Source organism: Triturus cristatus, chromosome 9 (genome assembly GCF_964204655.1).
Source record: "Triturus cristatus chromosome 9, aTriCri1.1, whole genome shotgun sequence".
In the NCBI taxonomy this organism is placed as follows: domain Eukaryota; kingdom Metazoa; phylum Chordata; class Amphibia; order Caudata; family Salamandridae; genus Triturus; species Triturus cristatus.
The window spans coordinates 675360394-675379625 of NC_140592.1; the positions used below are offsets into that span (position 1 = coordinate 675360394).

A 19232-nucleotide genomic window follows, 5' to 3' on the forward strand; every position below is an offset into this window, starting at 1 on the left:
GTGAAAATAAAATAAGATTTGTGCCAAACGAAAATAAATATATCATGCTAATGAAAATAGGAAAACCACATGCTGCGGATAGGGTTAAGATGCAGAAGCAGCAATGTGCATTATAGTAATGTTAAGAGGCTTGTTTTATTCAATTTAAAGATGTACATTTAATGCCTTGCCACCGTTCATCCCATTAGGAATTTTGCAGTCCAATAGTATGATATACCTGGATTCTAGTCTCCTAAGAGACGATTGTCTGTTTCCTCCCCTTATGTTTTTAGCAATACTGTTGATCACAAAATATGAAAGTTCCTATGCCTTGCCCCCGTGGTATGAGTTTATGTGTCTCGCTACGGGATACATTGGGTCATCATTCGCGATGGCTCTTAGATGCTGTAGTTTCTGAACATGTACGAGTTGTATAGTACTACCCACATATATCTTGTTGCAAATGCAGCGAAGGACATATACGGCGAAATCCGTTTTATAAGAGTAGCATCCCCGGATTTCAAAAGGGGTTTTTCTAAGGGGAAGATGAATAGTTCTAGTGTTTATACCATGTTTGCAGGCCTTACACTTTGAGCACTTCTGAAAACCTCTCTTTGAGGCTTAAGCCAATTTCCTCCTTTGTTGTGTGCTGGTGCGTTGCAGACTAGTTCTTGGCGCATACTTTTAGCTCTCCTGAACGTAAGTTGTGGAAACTTAGTACACGTCGGTCCTATCGTAGGGTCACTACGCACTAAGGGCCAGTGTCTGTGTAGTATCTTTCTTAGGTTAGTGTGGTAAGAGTTATAACCTGTGATCAGTCTAGGAGTATTGTCTATCCCTTTCGGTGTGTGTTGCTTTCTGTCTTTGAAAATCAGATCCTCTCTTTTGATTTTATCACATTTCTGTTTCGCCATTGTCAATGTTTTAGTCTTGTATCCCCTATTCATTAGTCTCATGAAGAGACCATCAATAGAATTTTATATATATATATATCACTGAAAAAACCATAGGTTTTAGGCACGTTATAGTTAGGAATTAGCATTTAAAAAACCTTAGAAATTCACTGAAAAAACCATAGGTTTCAGGGGCGTTATAGTAAGCTGGACTTTTCACTCGTACAAAACCATTGAAATTCCCCTGTTATAGTTAGTTCAGCTAACTATAACTCACGCGCCCACAATGCACTGCTGATGGCGTCACATATTACATCACTCATGACATGGTCAGTGACATCACTCATGACATCACTGATGACATCTCAAATGACATCACTGATGACATCACTGATGACATCATCCAGTGAATGTGTGTTTTTCTGAAAATTACATATGTTTTATATATGTATATCTCAAGGTCGATGGAAGAATAAATGGGTATATAAGTGTCTAAATGGATGATTTGTTTTTTAAAAATTGATTGTATAACTGACTGATTAAGTGTTTCTTAGTGAATACATGGCTTAGTGAGTAGTGTTTAAATATGTAAATATCTGTATCAGTCTCTCACTTTGTGTATAAGTGGCTGCATGGGTTGGTGAGTAGCTACATGAGTGTCTATATAGGTTATTAGTTGGTTTTTTGAGTATCAGTATGAGTGTCTGAGTGTCTGTATGGTTCGGTGGGGGGCATTACGTAGTGCATAGGTGTATGAATGAGTGACTCACTGTTTGTATGTGTTGAAGACAGCATGTGTGCAGGACTGTATGGGTGGATGAGTGTGTGCATGGGTGTGTTAGTGAGTGAATGACTGTCTCAATAGTGTCTTTATGAGTAACTACATATGTTTTAAACTAGTACATGTGACTATTGGTGTATATAAGTGAGTATATGTGAGAGTGAGAGATTGAAAGAGTTCCTGTATGAATAAGTGATTTTTTAAAAGACTAAGTATGTGTAAGTTTCTGTAGAAGTAAGTGTGGTGGTGTGTGTATAACTGTAAATGCAAGTAAATGGATTTTTGATTCTGTATTAGCATGAGTGACTATGTGTGTGAGTAACTTTATGGATGAGTTGCGTTGTGTAACAGGATGTATAGGTGTATGAGTACATATGATGAGTGAGTACATGTATGAGTGACTGTATAGGACTGTTGGTGAATGAGTGGATGTGTATGTGGATCTTAGAATTACTGAATAGGTTGTTGTAACTGATATTGGTATGTCAATTGTTTTGAAAATTTTAGTTTCTATTTTTGAATGTGTGTATCAAAGGTTATATTAGGGGGAGAGGAGGTCTGCCACACTATCACAAGGATGATGTCATCAGTGATGTCATTTGAGATGTCATCAGTGATGTCATGAGTGATGTCACTGACCATGTCATGAGTGATGTAATATGTGACGTCATCAGCAGTGCATTGCAGGCGCGCGAGTTATAGTTAGCTGAACTAACTATAACGGGGGAATTTCAATGGTTTTGTACGAGTGAAAAGTCCAGCTTACTATAACGCCCCTGAAACCTATGGTTTTTTCAGTGAATTTCTAAGGTTTTTTAAATGCTAATTCCTAACTATAACGTGCCTAAAACCTATGGTTTTTTCAGTGAATTTCAAAGGGTTTTTAAATGCTAATTTCTAACTATGCCTACAGAGATAGGACATGTGAAGAAAGAAGAAAAAACGCACAGAAAGAAAAAAAAGAAATGCAGAAAGAAGCAACAGAAGTCCTCAAAGATGAAGAAAAGTGCAGGAAGAAGGATAACGTGCAGAAAGAACAAACAGAAGAGCAGAAAGAAGCCTTGTTGCAAAATCATCCTGTACCCTCAACTTTTTCAGATGGATACTGGTGGTAACTGAGTCTGACTAACCAGTCCTAGAGCCAGTGCTATGTTAAAAGACACTCAGAATACAGTGAAACCACCTACATACACTAGGGAACACTATGCGTTGGGATCACCGTGTGATCAGAATGACCTCCTCTGTAAGCCCCTAGTATATAATAGGGCAGGGGATTAAAACTACCTCTTAAAACGCGCCCCAGGGCGTGTTTGCACACGTCACCTCAGGCCCGTCCCCTCACTTCCCCACTGTGTAAACACGCCCTGTGGCTGTTTTAAGTTGGGAGATTAAGTCCCCTTGAATCCTGAGGGTCCAACTAGACCACTAGGTACCTCCAGTAAGCGCCACAGAGCTGCATTGCAGAGAGATGTAAAAAGGGGCACGGCCTAGACCACCTCTCTGCAACGCAGCGCAGCGCAGTGGCGCTTACTGGAAGCTCCTGGTGGGCTAGTTGGCCCCCAGGTTCCCTCAGGATTGAAAGGGAATTATTTCCCCAACTTAAAACGCGCCACAGGGCGTGCTTGCACACGTCACCTCAGGCCCCGTCCCCTCCCTTCACCACTGTATAAACGCGCCCTGTGGCCGTTCTAAGTTGAGAGATTAAGTCCCGTTGAATCCTAAGGGTCCCTAGGGTCAAACTAGCCCACTAGGTACCTCCAGTAAGCGCCACAGAGCTGCGTTGCATAGAGGTGTAAAAAGGGGCGTGGCCTCAGAACACCTGTCTGCAACGCAGCTCCCTGGCGCATACTGGAGATACCTGTTGGGCTAGTTGGCCCTCAGGGACCCTCAGTATTGAAGGGGATTTAATTCCCCAACTTACAACTGGCCAGGGGGCACGTTCGCAGAGTGCTGCAAGGAGGGGGCGTGGCCTCCGGCGCGATGCCGGTCTTTTATTTATTTTATTTTTTTAGAAGGAGGGCTGTGTGGCCCCCCTTCTTTTTCTAATTTACTGGCCCTGGGGACCCCATCCCCCAGGGTCTGCACCCTAATTTTTTTCGTTGAAAAAAATTAATTTGGCCCTCCCAAGGTCTTAATCGGCCCCGGGGACCCCAACCGCCGGGTCATGGCCTTTTTTTTTTTTTATTCTTTAGGAGGGGGCTGCGTGGCCCCCCTCCTCAGGCCACTTATGGCCCCAGGGACCCCATCTCCCGGGGCCGGCCTTTGTTTTTTATTATTTAAAAAATATATATATTTATAGAAACACCTAGGACATGCTGGACAAACCGTATGTACCTATCACCATGACGCTTTGCGTGATATTCATTAAAAGGCAACTATGCATAGAATGAATCCACGTGGAATGTATTTACACCGCTAGTGAAGCTCTGATGTGTCTGACGACCCACCGTGCCTAATCCCGGCGTCCCCGCCAGTGGGTACTCTCCAAGTAGACACCCTTGTTGTTTATTTATACAAACATGGATAGCTATTGACGGGCACATTTAATATACACGCACACCAAGCCATTCAAAGGGGATTCGACAAAAATTTGACCAAACTATGCAAGAAACCCCCCTCACGGTTAATAAAATACACATCCACCACCGGATGTGTAATACTTTTTATTTTACTCTCTGGAAAGGAGATGAATCTCACTTGAGAGTCACAGCGTGCTCCAGGCTGAGCCCAATGCTGTGTTACACCCCCCAGTGCCCGTCGAGTGCCTCACACCTCTGTGTTGTATTCCACCAGCTAGTGCGTATGCTATGACACTCTCTAGCCCATGTGCACTGTAACACCACCCCGTGAATATGTCATGCCACACTTGCCTTCGCACGGGTTATATTGCCCCATCTAACGTGCCTTCCTCGGTGCCTATGTTATAACGCACAACGCTATGCCATACATATTACAATCTGGGATCCATATCTTTGTCACAGTGCATATGCAACGTTACACTCCCCAGCACATATTTTATATTACAACTTTAGAGACTAGTTAGGTTACACAACACTGCCCTGTGCATATTACACTCCAAGGCGCATATTGCATAGCACACGCTAGTGCCTGTGCTATCTCGCGCTCTCCAATGAATCTGTCATTGCGCACAATGTATTGCATATTATATTTCAAGCCCCGGTTCATCTGATATCACACTTTTTGGTGCATAGTTTATACCATATACTATATCTGGTTTTCATTTTCAATCGTGCTCTCAGGACTATGTTCTATATAACACTGCGTCCACCTACCCTTTTCACGGGCATTACATTTTGCGATGGGGGGTGGAGGTTCAGGGGCTGTTTCTGCCAAGTGATCCCGGAGTCACAGTCACAAACGTCCTCTTCTTCCTGAATAAAAGTGAGATTATTCTGCATACTTGTTCATATTTTAAGTAGTTCGCACAGACACACATTTTAAAAACAATAAAGTTCCTAATACCCACCTTCTCTGAACAGTTAGCTTGCTGCCCCATCCACCTCCTCCCTATCCTCTGTTGTCTGAATCCATGGACCAGCCTCCTCCCTCCTGCCATGCATGGTCTGATGTGCTGCCACTGCCCTCTATTTAGCATGATGTACCAGTCCACTCCACCTGCCCTCCATTGCCCAATTCTATGGCCCATTATTGACCTCCTGCTTAGCCTCTGTGCTTAGCTTGCCGCCCCTATTCTCCTTCCCCCTGCCCTCTGATGTCTTTGTGCATGCCCCTGCTTCATCCTTTTTGCCCATCATGTACCATGGACTTGCCACTCCTCTCTACTCTGAGTGTTCTGTTGAGCTGCCACTCCCCTCCCACCTGCCTAGCATTGTCAGATGACTGTAACTTGTCCCTGCCACCTCAACCCTGCCTGTCCACATGCCATGCCCCCATCCCCTTCCTCCTGTCCTCCAAGGTCCATTTTACTGCCACACCCTTCTGCCCTCCCTGGTCTGTTGTGCTGCAACTGCTCATCCTGCCTGCCCCGCGCGGTCTGTTGAGAAGCCCCTTCCCCTGAACTCTCTTGTCTGTGCCAGGTCCTGACCCTCCCTTCTATCCTCCATGGTCCTTTGTGCATGCCCCTGCACCCTCCTTCCTGCCCATCATAGCCATTGTGCTGCCACTAACCCTCCCGCTAGCCATGCATGGTCTTCTGCGCTGCCATGGCCCCTCCCACCTTCCCTGTGTGGTCAGCTAGCTGCCCCTGACCCCCTCCCACCTTCCCTCCATGCTCTGTGTGTATGCCATCATAGTCTCATTGTTGCTCTCCATGGTGTGTCTTGTTTCTAGTGCCCATCCTGCCTGACCTCCATGGTCATCTTGCTGCTCCTGCCCTGCCCCCTTGCCCCCTGCCCTCTGTTTCCATGTGCAGACCCCTATTCCTCCCTCCTGGCTTGTCTGTTCCATTGTAATGCCCCTGATCCATCCCTCCACCATTTATGGTCTGTTATGCTGCAGCTTTCTCTCCTGTCTGTCCATTATGGTCAGCTAGCTACCATTGCCTCTTTCCCCTCTGTTCTCTGTTGTCCATGTGCATGGTCCTGTCCCCTCCCTATTGCTTTCTATGGATTGTTGTGCTGCACTCCCGTCCCGCATGCGCTGTGTGGTGTATTGTGCTGCTGCAAACCCTGATGCCTGCCCTGTAGGGTCAGTTTGGTGCACCTCTCCATGTCCCTCCTGTCCTCTGTTATCCGAGTCTATGTCCCTACCCCAACTCCTCCTGCCTACCATGATCCAATGTACCATACTTGCAAACATTTTGAACTTGGTAAGAGGGAGATTTTGAAAAAAACTGGGGTATTGATTTTCCCCTTTGAGTTACATTGAAAAAGAGGAGATTGTAGACAGGAGACAGATCAAATAAAGCCCATTTGAGCTTAAAAACATTGGACACTTCCTGGCTGAAACGGGTCTGTTGGCATGTATGGTTGTACTACCACTGCCTCTGCCTTCTGCCCACAATGGTCTATTATATTGCCACAGCCTCTCTTGCCAGTCCTGTATTGTTGGTTTGTTGCCCCTGCCCCCCTTTCCACTGCACTCCATAGTCTGTTGTGCTGCCACTGCCCTTCCTGCCTGCCCAGTGTGGTAAAATTGTTGCCTCTGCACTCTCCTACCTGCCTTCAAGTTTCAGAGTCCGTGCCCCTGGCCTCTGCCTCTCAACAGTTTCCCAATGAACAACTAGATTGCTAACATTCTATATTTATTACAAAGGTGTGGAACGCCTGACGTCATCTTGATGTAATCAAAACTGTAATACCTAGAGTATTTCCTTTAGAAATTACATATATGAGAGGGTCTTATTTGCATCAAAATTATGGTTAGTGCTCTAAAAAACTAAAATGAGGACATATTTTCTGAGTTTTCAAATAGCGACAAAGAACTTTTAAATTATTTGTAATCTTTATGTTTTTTTATCCAGTTGACCACTTGATTAAATGTTGCACCTAGGGGAGAGGATGTGGTGTTAGTTCCAGAGCTGCAGACTTTGCAACTGGGGAACCAGGTTGGAGTTTCTGCTTCAGCTCAACATTCTGTGATTCTGGTCAAATCACTTGATCTCCCCATGTCTACACCAAAATGAATTTGATCTTGTGTGATGTAACCAATGCTCATGTAAAGCACTCCAATACCTGACAAGTCTGCACTATATAAAACTGCAAATACACAAAAAATAAGTGTTTTGCACACTTCTGTCATTGGGCTACATGTGGGCTACATCTGGGTGATATTTGTGCTGCATTTGGGCTCTTTTGTCTCTGGTGGCCATCTTGGGAGATTTATTTGTCATGAAGTTTTAAGTGTTACCAGTTGATTCCAAACAAGATGGCTTCAGGTGCGCCATACTTTTGTCATAAGTAAGACAGTAAGCGCTCTAGTTGTTCTTAAGAACACTCTGGGACATTCTGTCATCGGGCTATACTTGGGCTACATCTGGGTGATATTTGGGCTACATTTGGGCTCTTTTGTCTCTGGTGGCCATCTTGGGAGATTTATTTGTTATGAAGTTTCCTAATTTCCTCATTTACTGCAGTCTCCTCAGTGGGAATACTTTCCGTTTTTTATTTTGGTTCCATCAAGAAGGCATTCAGATGTGTCACACATTTGCCATAAATTCTGAATGTTAGCACTCTAGATGCACATTAGATCACTGTAGTAAAACTACTGCTCACCAGGGAAGTCTGCTGCTGGTATTCAAAGTGCATGTGTCAGTCTGCATGTCAGAATGTGTTTATGAAATAGAAGAGGATTTGAGTAGTCAAAATATGCCCTAAGTGTTTTTTTTTCTGCAGAACTAATCATAATTTCTATGGCAAAATGAACCCCCTCATTTTGTTCCTTTGTAAATTAAATGTTTTAAGTGTTACAACTTTATTACAATCAAGATGGCTTCAGGTGCACCATACTTTTGTCATAAGTAAGACTGTTAGCACTCTAGTTGTTCGTTAGAACACTCTGGGACATTCTGTCATTGGGCTATACTTGGGCTACATCTGGGTGATATTTGGGCTACATTTGGGCTCTTTTGTCTCTGGTGGCCATCTTGGGAGATTTATTTGTTATGAAGTTTCCTAATTTCCTAATTTACTGCAGTCTCCTCAGTGGGAATACTTTCCGTTTTTTATTTTGGTTCCATCAAGAAGGCATTCAGATGTGTCACACATTTGCCATAAATTCTGAATGTTAGCACTCTAGATGCACATTAGATCACTGTAGTAAAACTACTGCTCACCAGGGAAGTCTGCTGCTGGTATTCAAAGTGCATGTGTCAGTCTGCATGTCAGAATTTGTTTATGAAATAGAAGAGGATTTGAGTAGTCAAAATATGCCCTAAGTTTTTTCTTCTGCAGAACTAATCATAATTTCTCTGGCAAAATGAACCCCCTCATTTTGTTCCTTTGTAAATTAAATGTTTTAAGTGTTACAACTTTATTACAATCAAGATGGCTTCAGGTGCGCCATACTTTTGTCATAAGTAAGACTGTTAGCACTCTAGTTGTTCGTTAGAACACTCTGGGACATTCTGTCATTGGGCTATACTTGGGCTACATCTGGGTGATATTTGGGCTACATTTGGGCTCTTTTGTCTCTGGTGGCCATCTTGGGAGATTTATTTGTTATGAAGTTTCCTAATTTCCTCATTTACTGCAGTCTCCTCAGTGGGAATACTTTCCGTTTTTTATTTTGGTTCCATCAAGAAGGCATTCAGATGTGTCACACATTTGCCATAAATTCTGAATGTTAGCACTCTAGATGCACATTAGATCACTGTAGTAAAACTACTGCTCACCAGGGAAGTCTGCTGCTGGTATTCAAAGTGCATGTGTCAGTCTGCATGTCAGAATTTGTTTATGAAATAGAAGAGGATTTGAGTAGTCAAAATATGCCCTAAGTTTTTTTTTCTGCAGAACTAATCATAATTTCTATGGCAAAATGAACCCCCTCATTTTGTTCCTTTGTAAATTAAATGTTTTAAGTGTTACAACTTTATTACAATCAAGATGGCTTCAGGTGCGCCATACTTTTGTCATAAGTAAGACTGTGAGCACTCTAGTTGTTCGATAGAACACTCTGGGACATTCTGTCATTGGGCTATACTTGGGCTACATCTGGGTGATATTTGGGCTACATTTGGGCTCTTTTGTCTCTGGTGGCCATCTTGGGAGATTTATTTGTTATGAAGTTTCCTAATTTCCTCATTTACTGCAGTCTCCTCAGTAGGAAATACTTTCAGTTTTTTACTTTGGTTCCATCAAGAAGGCATTCAGATGTGTCACACATTTGCCATAAATTCTGAATGTTAGCACTCTAGTTGCTCATTAGATCACTGTAGTAAAGCTACTGCTCACCAGGGAAGTCTGCTGCTGGTATTCAAAGTGCATGTTTCAGTCTGCATGTCAGTATTTTTTTATGAAATAGAAGAGGATTTGAGAAGTCAAAATGTGCCCTAATTTTTCATTCTGCAGCACTAATCATAATTTCTATGGCAAAATGAACCCCGTCATTTTGTTCCTTTGTAAATTACATTTTTTAAGTGTTACCACTTTATTCCAATCAAGATGGCTTCAGATGTGCCATACTTTTGTCATAAGGAAGACTGTTAGCGCTCTAGTTGTTCGTTAGAACACTCTGGGAAATTCTGTCATTGGGCTATACTTGGGCTACATCTTGGTGATATTTGGGCTACATTTGGGCTCTTTTGTCTCTGGTGGCCATTTTGGGAGACTTATTTGTTATGATGTTTCCTAATTTCCTCATTTACTACAGTCTCCTCAGTAGGAAAAACTCAGTTTTTTACTTTTATTCCATTAAGAAGGCATTCAGATTTGTCACACATTTGCCATAAATTCAGAATGTTAGCACACTAGTTGCTTATTAGATCACTGTAGTAAAGCTACTGCTCACCAGGGAAGTCTGCTGCTGGTATTCAAAGTGCATGTTTCAGTCTGCATGTCAGAATTTTTTAATGAAATAGAAGAGGATTTGAGAAGTCACTCAAAATGTGCCCTAATTTTTCTTTCTGCAGCACTAATCATACTTTCTATGGCAAAATGAACCCCCTCATTTTGTTCTTTTTTAAATTAAATGTTTTAGGAGTTACCACTTTATTCCAACCAAGATGGCTTCAGTTGTGCCATACGTTTGTCATAAGTAGGACTGTTAGCGCTCTAGTTGTTCTTTAGAACACTCTGGGAAGCTGCAGTAGAACACAAAGGAATCAATTGACAGTCTCTGTCCTTGTTGGATGTACATGTTTTATTGAGAATGTCAGACTTCATTCTCATGTGACTGAGAAAGATAATGTGAATTTACAGAAAATATGCTCTCAGTTTAGTTTATAGATCACCTTCCAAACCTCTGTGGGAAAAGCATGAGAAAATAGTTTTCTCTCAAACATGATTCATGATATCACAGCAGAAAGCTTTTTCACCTGGTAAAATCATCTTAGAACACACCACAATACCTAAAATGAGTATGGTACCATCAACAAATGATTTATAATGTAACTAAAGTCTTAAAACCTTCTATTAACTGCAATGCTTTTTAATGAGGTGCTATCATGTATATTGGTCCCAAGATGGCTGCCAACACTTCTTGGATGAAGTGCTGACAGCCAATCAGATCTCACGATGAGATATGTAGTTAGGCTCCGCCCAGATATATATGTGATTTTACTTTTGATTTTCTCAGGAACTACTGAACAGATTGACACCATATATGCAAAAGGCACATGCTTGACCTGAGGACTACCTCTTTGCCAAATTTCAAGTAATTCTGTTCAGCCATTCGGGCTGTACCTTCGACTAAAGGTCCTATGGGAAAATGCATGGGGAAAATGCGTTTTGGGACCCCCCTTTTTTCTCAGCCCCCGCTTGATGAATCACCCCTAGACTTTCAGGGTAGGAGCTGAGCGGAGCGCCTCATTAGTTTTGAAAATTTCACGAAGATAAGTCAACCGGCGCCAAAGTTATTCAAAATAGAATTTTCAGATTTCCTATGGGAACTCGGTCCTAACTATAACTATCTACTGGCGATCGCCAGTAGATAATACATAGAGAGAGAGATAGAGAGAGAGAGCAAGAGAAAGAGAGAGAGCGAGAGAGGGAGAAAGAAAAAGAGAATACACATATGTAAAACATACAACAAAGTGGGTTTTAGCGGATTTGAGGCTATTTCCCCCAAAAGATAAAATCATATAAATATCACAAACATATAAAACATGTGTTTGTATTTCTATGTCAATTATATACACATAAACGTACACATACATTTCCATACACACACACAGATATTTGTCTATATATGAGAGTATGTGTGTGTGTGGGGGGGGGTGTGGGGGTGTATAGAGAATGTCGAAATATATGTATAGATGTTTTGGTCAAGTAAGTTGAGTCTAGGGGGGAAAGACACTGGATCGGTGGATCCTATAATTTTAATGGAGCCAGCGACTCTCATTTCTGACCACATTGGAATAAGGGGGCCTCTTCTAATGAAGGCAGTGGTGAGAAATGTATGGACGATTATGGGTATTTTCACTGGGAATTGATTTTATATAGCTGAATCTAGCAACTGCTTCTTTAGTTGGAAAATGCACTGGGTAAGTTTGGTTTAATGGAGCAAGGGGCCTGATTGTTTCTTATAGAAATACTGCTGAATACTCTACACAAGGAGAGAGAGAGAGCGAGAGAGAGAGAGAAAGAGAGAGAGAGAGAGAGAGAGAGAGAGACAGAGAGAGACAGAGAGAGAGAGGAATTTAGGAGTATATAAACTTAAAAATTACACGTAAAGCTTTTGAATAAGAATTGTGATAATGATGGGCATGGTAGATATCAAAATGTGTTTAAACAAAGGGAACTCTAAGCCAATGAGAAAGCAAGCGGTATCAACATATGACAAGACCAATAGGCAAAAGAGAATGGATCACTTGTCCTGTTTTTACCAGGGTCTGGGGGTTTTCTCTGTTTAAAAAACCCTAATTCGTGTAGTGCTCGTAATAGCGATATATCTTGGTTGTCTGTTTTTATCTTTTACGTGAGCAGCATCATCATAGGGTCTTTTATGTGCTTTCCTCCACCAGGAGGGAGACCAACTGGTTATTTGCAGTAGTGATCAGGAATAGTGAGGGTGAAAGTGAAGAGAACTTAAAATTGCCTCCTTTCCTCTGATTCAAATTTACTCAGTCAGGGGTGGGGCGAGGTGAAAAGAAAATGTGGTGCATGAATAGAAAAGCTACTGTTCTATGACACATGTGTCAAAAAACTTACTGGTCGGGCGGTCAACATGTTTCAGCCCTAACGGTGCCCAGTCGGGTCGGAGGGCTTTCTTCAGGACCGGATGTGCAAATCCCAATTGTGTGACCTGCTCAGGTAAGTAATTGCACTTACCCCTCTTCTTAAAGCGTCAGGTAGTGGGCTGCATGGTTATGGGCCACTTGTACCTATAACTGCAGAAAGGGAGAAAATACTATCATGACAGTGTATACATGTATTCAGTATAATATTAGTTGCATTGTGACCTTCTACTGTCAGAGTGATGCAGGTTGTGCTCTTTAAGAGCCTATGGTTCTATTGAATAACGCACTAAGCCTAGTAATAAGTAATACATGCTGAGAACATATCCATATTATGATAAACCCACAGAGAAAATAACAGAAAAGTGAGAACAGACGTACACCCCGGGATATATCATATCCAGGCCTTACCAGGACACAGTTCACAGAACAATACGTTCACTAAGATACAGACACCAGATGAGAGAGAACACCTAACAAGGATCACGACCGGCGAAGGAACGCTCAAAAATCCTCTCCATTATAAGTCTGAATCTCGGGCTCCCTTCCAAATAATCATTATTTGGAATGTATTTGCTGACATGCTTTTAATTCCCATATTTCCGACATCAAGATGAATACCATATGTCAATATCTAACCCTTAAAACGAAGATTACGATAGTACTATTAGCAACATATAAAACACCCACGTCTGAAATCAAAATAATTTATTCCCAATCTCATTGCAGAGTTCACATATTTCAGATATTTTTCAGTATTTAAAAAAATAATATCTTTGAACAAAACATCTTGCATGAACGTTAACTATAGATAGTCTCTCTACTATGGCCATATGCAAATCAGGGCATAAAATGCCTCAACTATCGGACCGCGTCGCCGGAGCATATCAGACGAAGAGAAGACAGGCCACAAGGAAGACTTTTCACTGGTATGTCAATGTTAGCGAGGCCACACGCACGCTTTAGTGCGCTGTTTTTTGAAATACTGACCTCACTTTAACTATATCTTTCCTCAATCCTACTTTGACAGTAGAAGCAAGCTTACTTCGCACGTCCTCCGAGGGAGCCCACCGAGCCCCTAACAAAGGTAATTACTGGTTTACTGCCATTATTGCCACAAACCCCGCCACAGCCAGACAGCCTGTTATTCATGCCGAAACTACCTTGGACAACGTATATTTTTTCAGTACATTATCACACGCGGTCATCAACAGGCTATTAATTACCACAGCAACTAGCCTGTCAACCCGCAGACGGCATTTTCCTTTGAATAGACAAACAGCCGTCCTGCCTCCTTTTCAGCAAACGCGTAAAATTTCAATAGTCCCCTTACTTTGCATGAGTGTTTGATACAGTGTATATGCAACTGTGAATACATTAAGATCAATCTGTTGTCCATTTTAATAGGCACGCAATATCTCGCTACACTTACAAATTCCTAACGTGCACGCTGCCGCCAGCAGGCCTCTTATCATAATAGTGATTAGTTCCTTAACACATAAACGGCGTAATCTTCATTTCTCCGTGTTTCCTCATGTTTTATTAAGCACAATTAGCCACCCAACCAACGCTAGCAGGCTACATCCTACAATAGCCATTGGATTCAAACGCATAGTAACAGGCCAAGAGACACGCATGTCCCAATCTTGACGCTCTCATTCTGGACAACACCGTGATTATTATCACCGGCTACAAGATCATTATACCAACTTGAAAAGGGAGCTTTAAGACCTATAACCAGGCTCTCCACATGTTCTCAGCATGTATTATTTAATACTAAGCTTAGTGGGTTATTCATTAGAACCATAGGCTCTTAAAGAGCACAACTTGCATCACTCTGACGGTAGAAGGTCACAATGCGACTAATATTATACTGAATACATGTATACACTGTCATGATGGTCTTTTCTCCCTTTCTACAGTCATAGGTACAAGTGACCCATAACCATGCAGCGCACTACCTGACGCTTTAAGAAGAGGGGTAAGTGCAATTACTTACCTGAGCAGGTCACACAATTGTGATTTGCAAATACGGTCCTGAAGAAAGCCCTCTGACCCGACTGGGCACAGATAGGGCTGAAACATGTTGACTGCCCGACTACTAATTTTTTGACACATGTACCATAGAACAGTAGCTTTTCTATTCACGCACCACATTTTTTTAACCTTGCCCCACCACTGACAGAATACATTTAAATCAGAGGAAAGGAGGCAATTTTAAGTTCACACCACATTCACCCTCACTATTCCTGATCACTACTGCGAATAACCAGTTGGTCTCCCTCCTGGTGGAGGAAAGCACCTAAAAGACCCAATGATGATGCTGCTCACGTAAAAGATAAAAGCAGGCAACCAAGATATACCGCTATTACGAGCACTACATGAATGAGGGTTTTTTAGACGAAGTAAAACCCCCAGACCCTAGTAAAAACAGGACAAGTGATCCATTCTCTTTTGATTACCTTATCACTATATGGAAGCCAAATGGACCCTAGCTTCTTTCTCCCCCATTTGATTAAAAGATCAATAGGCACCCAATAGCAAAGGGAGATGTTGCTTTGACAGGAGTAATTCAAATATTTCTGAATACCCATATGCTCTCACATATTCAGGAGTCCATCAGTATTTCAGGGCACCCTGCCATGGACACGCCTACAGTCTGTCCCTTAGAGCAGCTTAGCTCACATTAAATACTATATCACACTATACAACATTCCATCTGATGAAATACTATTTCAATTGTAAACTCCCATTCTGTAAATCCCAAACGGTGCTTCCACTTACAAGTTATTTGTCCACTTAAGTCAAATGCAGGTGTACAAATGGCTTTGTGAATCAGGCCCTCTCTTTTATTCAGAGGCAGATGGTCCAAAATATATCTTTGACCAGATGCAAGGCTAATGGGATTAAGTGTAAATTGGGGGTGGGGCAATATGACACGGTTAATTAAACTATATGGCAAGAAACACTGGGCCATAATATGGCACATTTAGTTGCAGTACTACTTTGCTACTTTAACACACCTTAAAACTTGAGCGGCAAATATTTCACCTCATTAATACTGGTTTAACCCATGAATACTGCAATCAGCAGCTCAAAGGTGAACAGTTAAAACATTTTTTTAAAAGAAAGTTACAGTGATCACTCTGATGTGCTTTTTTAATGACTTTTGATTATTTTGACTAAGAAAAAAATAGTTTGTTTGAATATGAAATTATGCAGCAGAGGATTGAGAGACAAGTGCTGAAAATCCATAACTATGTAAATGTAAATGTAAATTGATACTTGTATAGCGCACTACTCACCCGCAAGGGTCTCAAGGCGCTTGTACGAATACCGCTGTGGAACCCATCCTGGCTTTCCCTGTGAGGCGTCCACTCCTGGGCATCCCCAAGGTGGAGGCCAGGCATCCTTAGCGTTGTGGGGGCCGTTGTGGAGATTAAGCAAGCTATTGCCCAGAGTTGCAGAGAGTGGGACTCCATGATTGGAATAGGCACCGAGGCAAGAATTATCATGTCCGTGGAATTTTTGAGCCCAAGACCCACCGAGGCGGGGAATTGAACCCTGGTCCCGGGCTAGACCTCTGCATCAGGGTCTGCGGCTCTAATCATTGAGCCACACTTCTCCACAAAAAAACTCTTAGACCGCGGAGGCACATATTTCTGATGCGTCTGAGTACATATAAGCATTTACAGGCACATGCATCAATGTAAAAACCGGTCGCAAACAGGCAGATTCTCAGAATCTGTCCCTTTGCGACCGGTATTTTTGCATTTGGGATGCATCATCCCAAATGCTAAAATCGCAATTTAAGGAATCTCTAAATTGCAATTCCTTAAATTGCGATTGCATTTAAGGAATCTCAAATTGAGATTCCTTAAATGCAATGCATAAAAGTGAAAAAATTAGCGATTTCGCTAATAGGGGGAGCAAATTACCATGAAGTTGAACTTCACGGTAATTTGCAAAAATTGTGAAAAATGCACTTTTGTGCATTTTTCAAAGTTTCATGTTGCGCACACACATGCCCTCGGAGCATGTGTGTGTGCAACATATGTGCACAGATCAATTTCAGGGGTGCAATAGGGTGTCATTTTGACACTCTTGCACCCTTGAAATTGCATGAGCAATTTGCGAGTACCTACTGGTACTCGCAAATTGCTCATGCAATCTCCAATTCATTCCTATGGGCCTGGAAGCCCATAGGAATGAATGGGACGGCATTCCTTAATTGCGAGTCGCAATTTGCGAGTCGCAATTAAGGAATTTGTAGGAATCACTATTTTTATAGCGATTTCTACATGCATAGGCTTTTGCAATTCCTTAATTGTGATTCCTTAAAAATCGCTATTAAGGAATCGCAAAAGTCTTTGTTGATGCATGTGCCAGTTAGTGCTTAATTTAATAAAGGACCAACCTGCCTCCAGAGTGTCCATCCTTCCAAGACTCCAAGCAATTGGGATATCCTTCAGTTCCCTGTTGGTCCGCTATGCTCTGTAATACCATGTCGAAACATACCCTTTATGCACACAGGTTTCAGAAGTAGCAGAACAGTGCAAAAAAGGTCATCTTGGAATAAATGGCCATGTGGCTGCTGAAGCTCAAGTTAATTTGTCTGCACATGTTTTCAAACTGTCACTCAATTGGATGTCACTGTGCAACTAAAAGAGACCCTGACTTATGCTAGGTACTGAGTAACTAACGTCTGTCTGTTTTGCCAGGGCATCGCTGAGAAGAAGCAGCCAGGACAGCCTCCAAACCTTGCCAGAACTCCATCCAGTGGAAACCACCCTGGAACTCGCTGCCGCCACCGATGACCAGAGGTATGAGTTGGAGCCAGGTGAAGGGTGGGATTACGCTTTAGGGCATTATTTTCCTGCTCCTGCTAGGATCTGAGCTCAGAATTACATTGTATGCTCCTAGTCTGGATATCTCTCCAGTAGCTTTAAATACAGTCCATAGTGTGAGGCACACAAATTTAGTGCACGTTTTTCCAATCTTAGTTCCCCTGTGCTGTTTCGAAAATCATTTTCAGCAGTTACACCAATCCACTGCAGATTTTTCTCACCGTTCAGGTGCTACTTCCAAAGTCAGCTCCAGGAGGTACACACAACCACTGCAGATTCTTACTACCTTTCAGCTGCTGCTTCCAAATTCAGTGGCAGGATGTACATACATCCACTGCATACTCTTCCCACCAGTGAGGTGCTACTTCCAAAGTCAGTTCCAGGAGATAAACATATCCACTGCAGATTCTTTCCACCTCTCAGTTGCTGCTTCCAAATTTAGCTCCACGAGGTACACAAATCACCTGCAGATTCTTTTCACTTGTTGGATGGTGCTTCCGAAATCAGTTGCAGGAGGTACACACATCCACTGCAGATTATTTCCACCTTTCAGCCGCTGCTTCCCAAATCAGTGCCAGGAGGTACACATATCCACTGCAGATTCTTCCCACCTCTCAGGTGAAATGTAAATGTAAATTTTTAAATGTAAATTTGATATTTGTATAGCGCACTACTCACCCACAAGGGTCTCAAGGCGCTTGTACGAATACCGCTGTGGAACCCATCCTGGCCTTTCCCTGTGAGGCGTCCACTCCTGGGCACCCCCAAGGTGGAGGCCAGGCATCCTTAGCGTTGTGGGGGCCATTGTGGAGATTAAGCAAGCTATTGCCCAGAGTTGCAGAGTGGGACTCCATGATTGGAATAGGCACCGAGGTGAGAATTATCAGGTCCGTGGAATTTTGAGCCCAAGACCCACCGAGGCAGGGAATTGAACCCTGGTCCCGGGCTAGATCTCTGCATCAGGGTCTGCCGCTCTAATCATTGAGCCACACTTCTCCACCAGGTGCTACTTCCAAATTCCACTCCAGGAGGTAAGCAAATCACCTGCAGGTTCTTTTCACCTGTTGGATGGTGCTTCCGAAATCAGTTGCAGGAGGTACACACATCCACTGCAGATTATTTCCACCTTTCAGCCGCTGCTTCCCAAATCAGTGCCAGGAGGTACACATATCCACTGCAGATTCTTCCCACCTTTCAGCTGCTGCTTCCAAAGTCAATGCCAGGAGGTACATATATCCACTGCAGATTCTTCCCACCTCTCAGGTGCTACTTCCAAATTCCACTCCAGGAGGTAAGCAAATCCCCTGCAGATTCTTTTCACCTTTCAGCTGCTGCTTCCAAAATCAGTTTCAGGAGGTAAACACATCCACTGCTGATTCTTTCCATCTTTTAGTTGCTACTTCCAAAATCATTGCAAGGAGGTACATACATCCACTGATTATTACCACCTCTCAGGTGCGTCTTCAAAATTGAATTGCAGGAGGTACACATATCCACTGCCGATTCTTTCTACCTGTCAGGTGCTGCTTCCAAATTTTAGCTCCCGGAATTATGCAAATCACCTGCAGATTCTTTTCACATGTTGGATGCTGCTTCCGAAATCACTTCCAGGGGTGCACATATCCACTGCAGACTCTTCCCACCAGTGAGGTACTACTTCCAAAATCAATTCCAGGAACTAAACACATCCGCTGTACATTATTCCCACCGTTCAGGCGCTACTTCCATAATCAGTTCCAGGAGGTAAACACATCACAGCAGATTCCTTCTTCCTCTCAGGTGCTGCTTCAAAATTCAGCTCCAGGAGATACGCAAAACACCTGCACATTCTTTTCACCTGTTGGATGCTGCTTTCGAAATCAGTTCCAGGGGTACACATATCCACTGCAGACTCTTCCCACCAGTGAGAGTGTGTAACT

The 19232-nt window shown here is 42.7% G+C and overlaps 1 protein-coding gene across 1 annotated transcript in view; it reads left to right on the plus strand.

The window, feature by feature from the left end:
- Window positions 1–19232, plus strand: part of LOC146798473 (uncharacterized) — a 613542-nt gene that overhangs the window by 519186 nt on the left and 75124 nt on the right. Inside the window, exon 10 of the mRNA XM_085627975.1 lies at window positions 17188–17289. Coding sequence (XP_085484101.1) covers window positions 17188–17289 — 102 coding nt within the window. The remainder of the gene's footprint in view (window positions 1–17187; window positions 17290–19232) is intronic.